A 13,393-nucleotide genomic window follows, 5' to 3' on the forward strand; every position below is an offset into this window, starting at 1 on the left:
TTTTGCGGAACCAGGGATTGAACTCAGGCCCTTGTGCTTACCAGGTAAGCGCTTATTCTACTGAGCCATCTCCCTGGCCCCTATATCTTCTTGATTTAACTGGTAATTCATATGTATCTAGGACTCTGTCCATTTCTTCTGTGTTTTCCATCTTACTAAAAGTTCTTAAAGTAGGTATTGATTATCTTCTGGATTTCCACAGGATCCATTGTGATTTTACCCTTTTCATTCCTAATCACATGAATTTTATACCTTTTTCTTTTCTTTTTTGTACAGGGGATCAAACTCATGACCTTGTGCTTGCCAGGCAGGTGTTTATGCCTCTGAGCTATCTCCCAGGCCCAATCACATGAATTTGAGTTTTTCCTCTTTTTAATAAGCTTTGCTAAGGGTTTGTCAATTTTATTTAATTTTTCAAAGAACAAACTGTTGGATTCATTGAGTGTGTGTGTGTGTGTGTGCGTGTGTGTGTGTGTGTGTATTAGTCTCAGTTGTATTAATTTCTTCTCTGAACTTTGTATCCTCCCTAAGCTTTGGGTATATCTTGTTCTTTTTGTAGAAGTTTGGGGTTCAATACTAGGTTATTTGAGCTCATTCTGTTTTCCTTATATGTGAATTCACCACTTTAAATTTCCCTCTTAGTACTGCTTTCATTGTGTCCCAATAAACTCCAGTATGTTGTATTAGCATTATCGTTTAACTATAGATATTGTCTAATTTCTTTAATTTTATCAGTGACCGATCACTTTTTCATTTGGGCATTAAGTCATTTCCTTATATTTATGGAATTTTTATGGTTTCTTTTGCCATTGATTACCAGTCTCATTGTTCTATGATCAGATTATATGCATGGGATAATTTCAGTTCCTTAAGCATGGTCTATGACCTAATATCTGGTCTATTTCGGAGAATGTCCCATGCACAGTTGTGAAGAATGTATATTCTGATGTTGTGGGGTAGAACTGTCTGAAGGCATCTACTAAGTCCATTTTTTTCACAGGTTTGGTTCAGTTCTGATACTTCTTTGATGATATTTTGTCTAGTTGATCAGTGTATTTGTGACAGTGGGGTATTGAGGTTCCTCCATTAAAATCATGTTCATACGTATTTGTTTTTTTCATGTCTGTTAATATTTGTTTTATACAATTGGGTGTACCTGTTTTGGTGCATATATATTTATAATTTTTGTCTCTTAGAATTTTCTTTCAAAAGTATGTAGTGAGTGACCTTTATCTCTTTTTATCATTCTTGGTTTGAAGTTCACACTGTCTGAAAATATAATAGCTACCTGTTCTTTTCTGAGTTCTTGTTGCATGGCATATTGTTTTCCATCCTTTGCTTTTCAGGCTGTGAATTTCTTTTTGAGTTAAATGGATTTGTTTATTCCAACATACTGTTGAGTCATTCTGCCAGGCTGTTCTTTTGATTAGTGAATTGAGATCATTTACGTTAATGGTTATAACTGATATGTATTGGCTTCTCTTTGTTATAAATGCTGATGATTCCCTCTTTTTCATATGCTTAATTGCTTCTCTTGTCTATCACCATGTACTAAACTAACATAGAAATGGATCAGAGATCTAAATATTAAAACAGAAACACTAAGTCCACTGGAATAAAGAACAGATAGAACTCTTGAAGACATGGGCATAGGCAAAAATTTCATGACCAAAATCCTGATTGCATAGGAAATGCTGCAAAGAATCAACAACTGTGTTCTCATCTTATTGTAAAGCTTTTACACAACAAAGGAAATCACCAACAGAGTGAAAAGACAAACCACATAGTGAGAAAAAAAACCTTAGGTGTTCCTCAAAGGACTAATGTCTAGAATATAGAAAAGTTGTGAGCAATCAGATGCTCCCCAATCCAGCCCAAAAGTGGGCATTTGAAATGAATAGACATTTCTCATAGGCAGAAATAAAAGTAGCAGATAAGCATATGAAAAAAATGTTCAATATCTCTGGTCAGTCAGTAGATGCAAATTAAAACAGTGTTGAGATTTCCTCTCACTCCAAGAAGAAAGTCTATTATCAAGAAATCAACCGGCCGGGGAGATGGCTCAGTAGAATAAGCGCTTGCCTGGCAAGCACAAGAGCCTGAGTTCACTCCCCGGGCCCACAAAAAAAAAAAAAAAAGAAAAAGAAAAAGAAATCAACCAATAACAAATATTGGCTGGTCTATGGGGTAAAAAGTTACCCTTTTCCACTGTTGATAGGAGTGAAGAATATTGCGGCCACTAAGGAAATCAGTGTGGAAATTTCTCAAAATCCCATTTGACCCAGCTATTCATCTTCTTGGTATCTTCCCCAAAGAGTTAAAAGCATCAGTGCTGGGCTGGAGAGATAGCCAAGTGGTGTAAGCACCTGCCTAGCAAACGCAATGACCCAGTTTTGATCCCGGGTATTGCATGCTGTGCCGGCCCCATGAGGAGCAGGTCACCAAAACCAGGTGTGGTGGTATGCATCTATAATCCCAGTGCTGAGAAGGCTGAGCCAGAATTACTAGGAGTCCAAGCTGCATATAGTGAGCCTGTAGCAAATAAGTTAAAATGAAATAAAATAATAGAAATCATTTTTAGAAAATGCATTGGTGCCAAGGTTATAAGTCAGTGACACAGAGCCTGCCTGGCAAGTGCAAGGTCCTGAGTACAATTCCTGGTACCCTCCCCACAAAAGAATTAGGCACATCATACTTGAATGATGCATAAACGAATCTTAGAAGCAGCCCAAGTTCCATCAAGCACTGAATAGATTTTTAAAGGGGACTTTTTTATATGATGGAGTATTGCTCAGCCATAAAGAAGGATAACCTTGAGACATTGATAGCTGAATGAATGGAGATTGTACTCTTAAGTGAAATTAGACTCGAATGTATAAATATAACATTTTCTCTCTGGTGTGAGGAAATGAAAGTGTAAATGAGAACTAAAGTGTATAATAGAAATTGTGAAATAGGAAGGAATTGTTCAGAAGGAAAGGGGGACAGAGGAGAAGATAGGAACAGAAGGAAGAAATAGAAACAGTTTTTCTTTAAGGATTAGAAGAGAGGTTGAAAGGAGAGGAGGGGAATGGAAAAAAAAGAGTCAAGATATATCATGTATAGGTACAAATTCCCTGTGATGAAAATGATCATTATGAATATCTAAATTGTGCAGTAAACTTAATAATTAAAACATAGATATAGCTGAATGTTTAAGCCATAAATTGTAGACTCTTTCTGATGTGGTTTCCAAGTACCTATCTTGATTGCTTAGTACAAATGATCTTGCATATCTCCATAATCTTTTTTCTCCTTCCTCATCATCTTATCCACTCTTCCCTAGATGTGCAAAGTATAGCTAATACTACATATTTTTGCCCCTGCTACATCCTCTGAAACAGCTGAGAGATAAATCTGGAGAGGACTTATACTGCTTCTTTGTGTCTATTTGGAGTGACTAGATGACCTTTAATATGTTATTCTAACCTGTATGAGCCCTAGTTTTTCTCTAATTTCTTCATCCTCATAATGTTAATACATATGTCAAAGACAGGCTAAAACTCATTCAGATAATGACTATAAATGGCAAGTTATAACCAAATACATGGTGCTCATGTATCGCATTATTTTCTACCTAATTCTGTGAAAGTGGTTTTTGCTCCAAATAGCAGAAACCCAACTGAAAATGGCTTAATCAATGATGAAGCACGTCTAGAGATAAGACGGTTCCAGACGTGGTTAATTCAGCAGCTCAGTAGTGTCACCAGGGATAAATTGTGCTACCATCTTCTGGCTTTGTACTCTATTCTTTTGTTCCCTTGAGCTTTTTCCCCTCCACCTAAGATATAGTAGCTGCTACAGTCTTAGGTGGTGTCACATACAGGCAGCAACTTTCAAAGGCACAAAAAAGGAATGTCCTTTAAGCCCCTTTTTAAGAGCAAGGAAATCTCTCTTGAAACTTCACTTTATCCATCCTACCCAGTATAAACTTTCCCTTGTATCTAATTGATGAAAATTATTGCATATGCCTGGGCCTCAACCACTCACATTGGGAGGGGGAATGAGCTAAACTTCATTACCTTAGGCCAATTATGATTCATCCCGGGCCACCCCTCCTGGAGGAACAGTTGCTCAGAAAAGGACAAAGGAGGGGCTCTGTTAGGGAGGGAAGAGATCATGAAAGAAAAGCATATCTTCAGGAATGATCTTTGGTAGGTTAAAGAGCTAGACAGAAGAGGTAATAAATAGTTGATCAGTGTAAATGGGCATTTCCTCTTGGGGCTCAAGTAATTAAGCATTATACCACTTGATGAGAGAACAGGTGTTGGGTAAAGAGTGTGAAACTTGTTTTGCTAGTTTTACACCTCAGTTTTACAATTTATCTCTGTGTCTATATAGGTGTGCTGTGGAACTGAGGAAGACCCAGATGACAAAAATGCACCCTTTTGACAACGGCCATTTTGCAAATATAAAGGACACACTGCTGATCTCCTTGATCTTTCATGGTCTAAAGTAAGAAATGCGAATTTGACTTGTATGTTACTCTATATTGCTGTGGCTTTAGGAGAAAAACAAATGTCGTCTTTTTATGGTTATTATGCTCTCAACTGTTTGGATGTTCATATGTCCTTTGTGGGAGAGCCCAAAGACAGGAAGAAATCATAAAGATTAGAACAGAAATTAATTCAACTGAGACGAAGAAAACAGTTCAAAGAATTAAAAAAGCAAAAAGCTGGTTCTTTGAAAGATTAAATAAAATCGATAAGCCCCTAGCTAACCTCATCAAAAAGAGGAAAAAAAAATTCAAATACAAGCAATAAGGAATGAAAAGGGTGTAATTACCACAGACTCAGTGAAAATTCAGAAGATTATCAATAGTTACTTTGAGAATCTTTACTCTCACAGAATAGAAGACACAGAAAAAATGGACAGATTCCTAGAAAGGTACAAATTACCACAACTGAATCGACAAGATATCAACAAATTAAGTTTTAAAAGAGAGAATTGTTTGGGCTAATAAGTACATATTTATATGAACAGCTTCTATTTAGATATGTCCGTATATTTCTTACTTTTTGCTTTTTTATTAGCAGTAATTATGAGAACTAAGTATCCTAAGGAAAATGAATGTGACTTCCACTACAAAAGTGAAGGAAGTCTAATCTCTCTAATCAAGTCTGCCTTGAGACATATCTGCTAAAGTCATGAAATTTATAACTTTTATTTAATAATTCATTTTGTGATCTTTTGGAGCAAAATTATTTAACAAGTATAGGGGCTGTTTTGATGTTGAATATCTCAACAGTTTTATTAAAATTTACAGTGTTTTAAATTTTATAGACAGTGTTTGAAGTATGAAATTTTTTTTGGAAACCTTGTGTGATACCCCATACTTTCTTTGTATAGTAATGCAGTTAGTTTTTCTTAGTTCATTGAAAAGAAGGATTTGTGCTAGTATTGTTTGGATGAGATGTCATGTTTGCATCTTATACTCATTATCAATTACTACAAAGACAACAAGTGCAATATATTGTTTTTTGTAACTCTTCTAACCTGTTTTGAAACTTTGTTATATTCCTTTTAAAGTAAATAAAATATATTAGGAATTTGAAGGGGAAAGTAATGCAAGTATTTAGAAGCTTTAAATTGAGAAGAAGGAACTGACTTAAGCAAATGATGTCAGGGATATAAGTTGTGCCCAGATATTTTAACAATGTCAAGAGAACCTCATCTAGCCACAGATAGCCACGTTGTGTACTGAAGAGTCACTGGTGTGTGTTGACAAAGTTGGGCTTCATCTTTCAATCACACCAATTATAAACTGCTGTGCCTGTCACACCTGTTTAGATGTCCTGGATGCTTTTCATAACCATGTGTTATAATCACTCTCTTTCACTGTACAAAATAAGCTTGTCCCAATGGTATTCTGCTTCTAAAACAGTCCTATTTTTGTACTTCTTCCCTTGCCTATGCCCCTGAGTTGTCAGAAGATGGAAATTTGAGCTGTCCTTAACCTGATAATCATATTCATTTAGACTAAGTAAAACAAAACAAGTAGTTGGAACCTTTACACTCTTGACTTTCTTAAAACAAACGATGTATTAATCTGACGTGTGACAATAACTGGAAGGTATTAAATCTCCATTGGCCACCAAATTAGCCAGGAGTCTCCAGAGAAGCAACCTTATTATACATATGTAATTTTAATATTTTTTAAAGTTTGATACATAATAATTGTAATTTTTATTTATAAACTATGGTCAAAAATACAATGAGTGGGGGTTTTTTGTTAATTTTTTATAGAAAAAACAAATTGCCAGTAATCCCCCTCAAAATATTCCCCTCACATTAAACATACCCCATTATTCTTGCCAGCTCCTGAAGCTGCGCTGGAAATCCTTTAAGAGGTATCTTTAGTTGTACCATTCTGTCTGCCTCAGTCCTAAATCAATTCAAAATATTTACTTCTTGTGATCATTTTGACTTTGGGGAGGAGCCAAAAGTCATGTGGTAGCAGATCCAGTGAAGAAGGTGAAGACACATTTGCCATAATGTCTTCACGAGCCCACTTTTCTATTAAATGGCAGTCAGCAGGAGCATTCAGTACAATTTTGATCACACCAGGAAAGAGGACTTCCAGAACTTCCTCAGAAAGTGGCAAAAAATTGACAGGCATGGTGGCAAGTGCCAGAAATCCCACCACTCAGAGGGCTGAGGCAGGAATTGGCATAAGTTTGTGGCCAACCTGGACTACATAGTCCATTTACAGTCAGACTAAGCTACATAGCAAGACCCTGTCATAAAAAAACAGAAAAAGTGGCAATAACAATGAGATAAGTGTGTTCTAGGTGAAGAGAAATAGTGTAAGGAGTAATGTTTCTTTTGCTGCAATCATTTTTTATCTAAACACTGTATTTTTGATTAACCTTTTTATATTGTGATATTTCAAAGCATGTGTACCATATATAATAATAAAATCAGGGTAATTAGCATTTCCATTACCTTAAGTAACTACCATTTCTTTATATTGGGTAGTTTCAAAATCCTAAAATATTTAGTAAGTTATTGTAAATTATAGATACACTACTATGTTGTAGAACACTAGAACTTATTTCTCCTAGCTAACTGTACTTTGGTACCTGTTATGCAACTTTCCTCTGTTCCCCTACCCCTGTGCTCTTCTTAAGCACCACTGTTCTACTCTAAAAAGGTTTATTTTAAGGATTTAGCTCATGTAATTGTGGGACACCCTATAAGCTGGAAATAGGAGTTGAACCAAATTACTGTTCGATTTGATGGCTGAGTACTATAACCTTACAGATTGATACATAAATTAATCATTACTACTGCCTTAACTAAAATTGAAGACACAAACAAAAGTGTTTTACAATATACTCTGTATTTATATGCTCCAAATATAAAAGATCATTGTTTCTTTAAGAAGGATTTTTTTAAAAGTTTTGTGTATAAGCTAAATTTAAAATGGATCAAAGATCTAAATATTAAAACAAATATTAAATTTTCTAGAAGGTAGTCTAGGTAGAACTCTTGAAGACATAGGTGCAGGCATAAGTGCAGGTTTTATGAATAGAACCCTAATGGCACAGGAACACACAAAGAATCTACAACTGGGATCTCATCTTACTAAAAAGCTTTTTTTTTTTTTGCACAGCAAGAGAAACCATCAACATAGTGAACAGACAACCCACAATGTAGAATACAAATGTTTGCCAGCTCTTCCTCAGACAAAGGATTGCTGTTTAGAATATATAAAGAATGTATAGCATATAACTGAACAAGAACGTATAACTAAAATCACACCTCCCAAATGTAAAGAGTCCAGAAAGGGGCATCATTACAGACAGCAAATAAATATATATATATATATATATATATATATATATATATATATATATATGTTCAACATCACTAGTCATTCAAGAGATACAAATTAAAGCAACACTGAGATTCCTTCTCACCCTGGAAAAAAAATGGGTATTATCAGGAAATCAACCAATAACAAATGCTGGAGGGACTGGAGGGTAAAAGGAACCCACTGTTGGTGGGACTGCATACTGGCACAACCACTGGGGAAATAATTGTGGAGATTCCTCAAAAAAAACTAGGATTGGAGGTCCAATTTGGCTAGCTATTCCCTTTCTGAGTATCTTCTCACAAGAATTAAATTAATCATACCACAGCAATACATGTGCACCTATGTTTATAGCAGCACAATTTTTTTAATGTATGTTAGTACAGGGTCTCACTACATAGATCAGACCTATAGTGATCTTCCTGTTTTTCAACCTTCCAAGCACTGGGAATACAGGCGCACACCACTATGCCAATCTCAGTGGCCCTCTCAGACTGCCCCAGGGGCAGGGCCTACACGGCACATGGGGGATCGAACCTCAGTTGCTGCACCTGCGTAAGCAGGCACTTTAGTCCACTGAGCTATTTGGCCCGCCCTAGCAGAATTTTTTTTAGCAGTACAGTTTTGAGTAGCTAGATCTTGAAAACAACCCAATGACCATCAACCAAGGAATGGATAAAAAATATATGGTCTTTTTATACAATAGAGTATTACTTAACCATAAAGAAGAATAAAGTGGAGACTTTTATAGGTAAATGGATGCAACTTGAGACCATATTCAAGCCAGATCCACATGTGCAAACATTGTATTGTCTCCATAGTATGAAAATCTGAAAGAGTAAATAAAGTCCAAAATAATACAGTAGATATTATAACATGGAAAGAAACTTCTAAAGGAAAGAAACTATAATGGGGGAATGGAGAAAAGAAGGAAGGGAAAAGCAAATTGTATATTACTAATTTCTATTAGATCACTGAAAAGAAGTGTTTCTGCTAATATTGTTTAGACTTTACATGCCAATATCTTGTATTCTGAGTAACTAATTTAAAGATAGTTTATCTTATTAGTTTATAGACTTTATTTTGACATTCTTTCCAAATCTCATAAGAGGGAGCTGGTGAGATAGCTCAGTGGACTAAGCACCTGCTTAGGCAAGCACAGGCACCAGGGTTCAACCCCTGGCACCACATGCCACACTGACCCTGCTCCCACGTGCACTGAGCCAGCCACCGAGTCGGCGTGGTGGCACATGCCTGTAATCCCAGCACTGGGGAGGCTGAAAATAGGAAGATCACTAGGAGCCAGAGCTGCGTAGTGAGAACCTCTACCAAATACATTTAAAAAAAAACAATATTAGCAAATCTCATAAAGTGGTACTAGAAATATGACTTAGTAGCAGTCCAGCAACCTACTTATCTCAGTGACAATACTTGTGAGGTATTTTCAAGCTAATAACACTTTATAAAGTGCGTCTTAATGGTTTTTAATAATACAAATACCAATCGGCACAGAAATAATACAGAAACCCATAGTAAAATATTTAGAAGTTGTTAAGGAAGTGTTTCAGAGTAATTTCATCCTTGTTGAATGTAAGCTTTTCAAGCCAGTGCATCAGACTGGATGTGGTGGGTGCACACCTGTAATCCCAACACTTGGGAGGCTGAAAACAGGAGAATCACTGAGTCTGATCTATGTAGTGAGACCCAGTAGACCCTGTACTAAATACATAAAAAAACAGGGTATCTACTTGTATAATACTAAAAGTAGGCCTTATATTTTTATATTTTCATTTTTTCTAGTAATTGTTTTCTATATTTTTAATAGTTCTTGTCCATGATTTACCAGAAATATAAACAAAACCCACCCTCCATAAGTAGTTTGAGGACTCCTAGTGAGGATTTATTTGAGTAAAACTCTGCTCCACATAAGAATAATCCCTAAGGATTATATTCCTATCCCGAATCCTCCTACCCTCTACTTAGCCAGAGGAAAGGAACAAAATTTCTGGTGTTCTAGCCCCACCTATAGAGTGCCTTTGTCTTTCTTCACCTAACTAAAATATATTAATCCTTTAATATTGTTCTTCAATCCCATCTCCTTAATGCATTCCCAGACAACTAAAATAAATACTGTCCTATTTCACTGAGTTCTGTGTCACCAGTCTTATATTCTTTAAAACTTCTGCTTTTTCTTAAGTGTTACGAGATTCTAAAAGCCACTGAAGGATAGGAACATCACAATGCTTAAATTAGTTACACTACTTCTTTTAACTTTGAAAGTTTTAAGATCTTACTTTGCTATTGTTTACTTTCAGTGTCTTTTCATAGTCAGTGTCTGTAGTGGATTTTCTGTTTGTTGAAGACTTATTTTATGGAAGGTAATAGAAATTAGCTTGTTACCCAGGTGTGGTGGTATGTGCCTGTAAGCTGAGCACTCTGGGAGAGTAAGGGAGGATAGTAAGTTTAAGTCCAACCTGAGCAACTTAGCAAGGCCCTGTCTCAAAAGAAGTGGGGTTAGGGGGCTGGGGGGTGCTGGGGACAAACTCAGTGTTAAGGCAATGGGTTCGATCCATAGTATTAAATAATTACTTGTTAGTTATTAGAGTAATAGTCCATGCACTGTGTGTGTCTGTGTGTCTGTGTGTGTGTGTGTGGTTTTCTGTTTCTACATGAGGATACTGGGCTTGTGGCCAGTATCATCACAAAGCTAATTACAAATAGCGGTTCAATTTACATCTAATTTCTTGATTCCTAAGATCTGTATGCTTAGTGAAAGAAGTTTAATTTAATTTAATGAATAAGTATTTGATAGACATCTCCTGACATTTTAACATGTTATAACCCCTTCACGTAATATTTTAAAGATATCTTCACCTCTTTTTCATATGCTTAAAGCTAGAGCTGAATAAATCCATATTTTATTTGGGGGGATTGTGGTTTTTGGAAGGCAGGTATGAATGTTGGTCCTAAAGACTGAAATCAGGCCCTGATACATGCTAAGAATACACTCTACCACTGAGCTACACCACCATCCCTGAATAAAGCTGCCTGTTTCTTTGCTTGTTTTGAGATAGGGTCTTGCTGTATAGTTCAGTCTGGCCTCGAACTCACTGCAGGCCTCCTCGGCCTGCTTGCCAGTGCTGGGATTTTAGGTATGCACCACCATACCTAGCCTTAAGCCAGTTTTAATGAATAATGAGCTATTGGATTAATTTTTATATAGTTGTTACTAATCAACAGAAAACAATTTTTTCCTTTATTATATTTTTTCCATAATTTCATTGAGAAACAAATAGCAGTGAGACAGTTTCAAACCAAATTGGTAGGATAGTTTCAACAATTAACACATGGCATACATTCTTCCTAGTGGTTATTTGCTGTACAAGATGCAGACATGATATCCTATTTACAAACACTATTAGAACAAATCCCTCTGTTCATTAAGAGAATGTAACTATCCTAACCATTTTGAATACACAGATAAAAAATGAACATTCATCTGTATCCCCTTTTTTGTTTACTTCCATTATTTGAATATTATAGATGTGTTAACTCGGCAAAATATTCTAAAAGAGTCCAGTAGTTCATAATAGTGTTGGGTCTTCCACTTCACTGGCAATGTCAGAAATTGTTGACCTGAGTCCCCTACAGCTCAACATAACAACATGGCTTTACTTCTTATACTTCATTTTTATAATTTTCTGCTGGATGGTTAACACCAAGATAAAGCAAGACCTATGCAACAAGAGTTATAGCTTCTGGGTCTAATAAGGTCAGTGAAATCCCCTCAGGATTTATCCTGAGATCCTGTACCTCAGATTGTAGATCCTTTGTCAGTGTCAGCCATGTGGATGAGTCACGGCTAGTGCTTGACCAGTGTGCTCTCTGTGAAAGCCTGATAGAATGTTTTCTCTCCATGTGACTCTCCTTAGGCACATGCTACATCATCGATCACTTTCCTCTTTGGCCCCATAATCTCCTTGATCAGAAAATTTGAGACACTACTGAGTTACATGACATTACAGTACAAGTTCTCATTATGTCCTGAGTCTTACTTGACCTTGGAAGGCTAGGGCCAAAATGTTAGCTGTCCTTGCGGTCCTCATTTTTCTCTAATTTTGGTCCGCAAACTTATGTTGTTAACCCTCCAGATGAGAAGCTTATTGTTATTACCATACAAACTAGGCTGTTAAGCCTAACCTCACTATCTGTCTGAGTATCAAACATCTTAGGCATAACATGGAACAGGTATTTTTCATCAAGTATTGAAATGTTGAACTTTAAGTCCCTGCACAATATGATGAAAAAACATTTAAAAATTAGAATATATTTTAAAAATAGGCATAAAGAATTATATAATTCTTATGTTTACACATAACTTCAGAAATCTAACCATATACAACCTTGAAGCAGGACAGGCCCACAATATTCCGTTTCCTGTCTCCTGCCTTCATTCATCACCCCCTTCTTTTGGAACAATCATCTACCCGAGAGATAGCACAGCAGCAACTAGCATGTCATGACAAGCAGCCCATATTCAGAAGACCAGAATGACAGGCATTCCAAGCATGAACCTACTACTACAAGTTACCATCTGCAGTGCAATAGCTTAGTTCACAGGTGTCAGTGTATATATAGTTAGGGTGATAATCTTTCCAAATAACTGCTAGATTCAAAAATTTTCTGGAGATTCTCAGGATCATTGCCTTGCCTATCTTCTACATATAGCTGTATGGCTTGTCACTATCATGTTTCCTATCTCTTCTCTTTTCCCTCTCTTAATTAGTCCTCAAGTTCTTACTTTCCTTTTAGTTGTATTATACCTTTCTATTTGTATTTCTTCTTTTGAGTTCTTATACTAGGGAAACTATATGATATTTACACATGTGTGTCTGGTTTATTTCACTTATGAGTATATCTGCAAGTGGCATCTACTTCAAAATAAAAGCTTCAAGTTTATCATTCTTTATAGCTGAGTAATACTCCATTGTATAAAAATACCACAGCTTTTTCATCCATTCCTCAAGTGATGGGCATCTTAGTTGTTTCCAAGATTTGGCTATCACAAATTGTGCTGCTATAAACATAGACACACATATATCACAATGATATGATGTTTTCAAATCCTCTGGGAAAATTTCCAGTAGAGGAATAGCTGGTTTAATGGGATTTCCAGTCCAAATCTTCTAAGAAGTCTCCACACCGATTTCCATAACAGTTGCACCAGTCTACATTCCCACCAGCAGTGGAGAAGGGTTCCTTTTTCCCCCATCCTCTCCAACATTTGTTTTTGATTCATTTCTTTATGATAGTCATCCTTTCTGGGGTGAGATAGGTCAATGCTGTTTTAATTTGCATTTCACAGATGGCTAGAGATGTGGAGTAATTTTTCATATATTTATTTGCTTCTTTAATTTCATCCTCTGAGAAGAGTGTGTTCATCTCGGATGCCCATTTCTGGACTGGGTCTTTAAATTTTGGGGTTCTAGTGTTTTTTAGTTCTTTATAAATTCTAGAGAGCAGACCTTTGTCTGAGTA

The 13,393-nt window shown here is 36.2% G+C and overlaps 1 protein-coding gene across 1 annotated transcript in view; it reads left to right on the forward strand.

The window, feature by feature from the left end:
* Wdr44 (WD repeat domain 44) overlaps nt 1–13,393 on the forward strand; it is a 101,565-nt gene that overhangs the window by 74,281 nt on the left and 13,891 nt on the right. Inside the window, 1 exon segment of the mRNA XM_004645685.2 lies at nt 4,381–4,494. Coding sequence (XP_004645742.1) covers nt 4,381–4,494 — 114 coding nt within the window.

The sequence above is a fragment of the Octodon degus genome, unplaced genomic scaffold (genome assembly GCF_000260255.1).
Source record: "Octodon degus isolate 3935 unplaced genomic scaffold, OctDeg1.0 scaffold00236, whole genome shotgun sequence".
NCBI lineage: Eukaryota > Metazoa > Chordata > Mammalia > Rodentia > Octodontidae > Octodon > Octodon degus.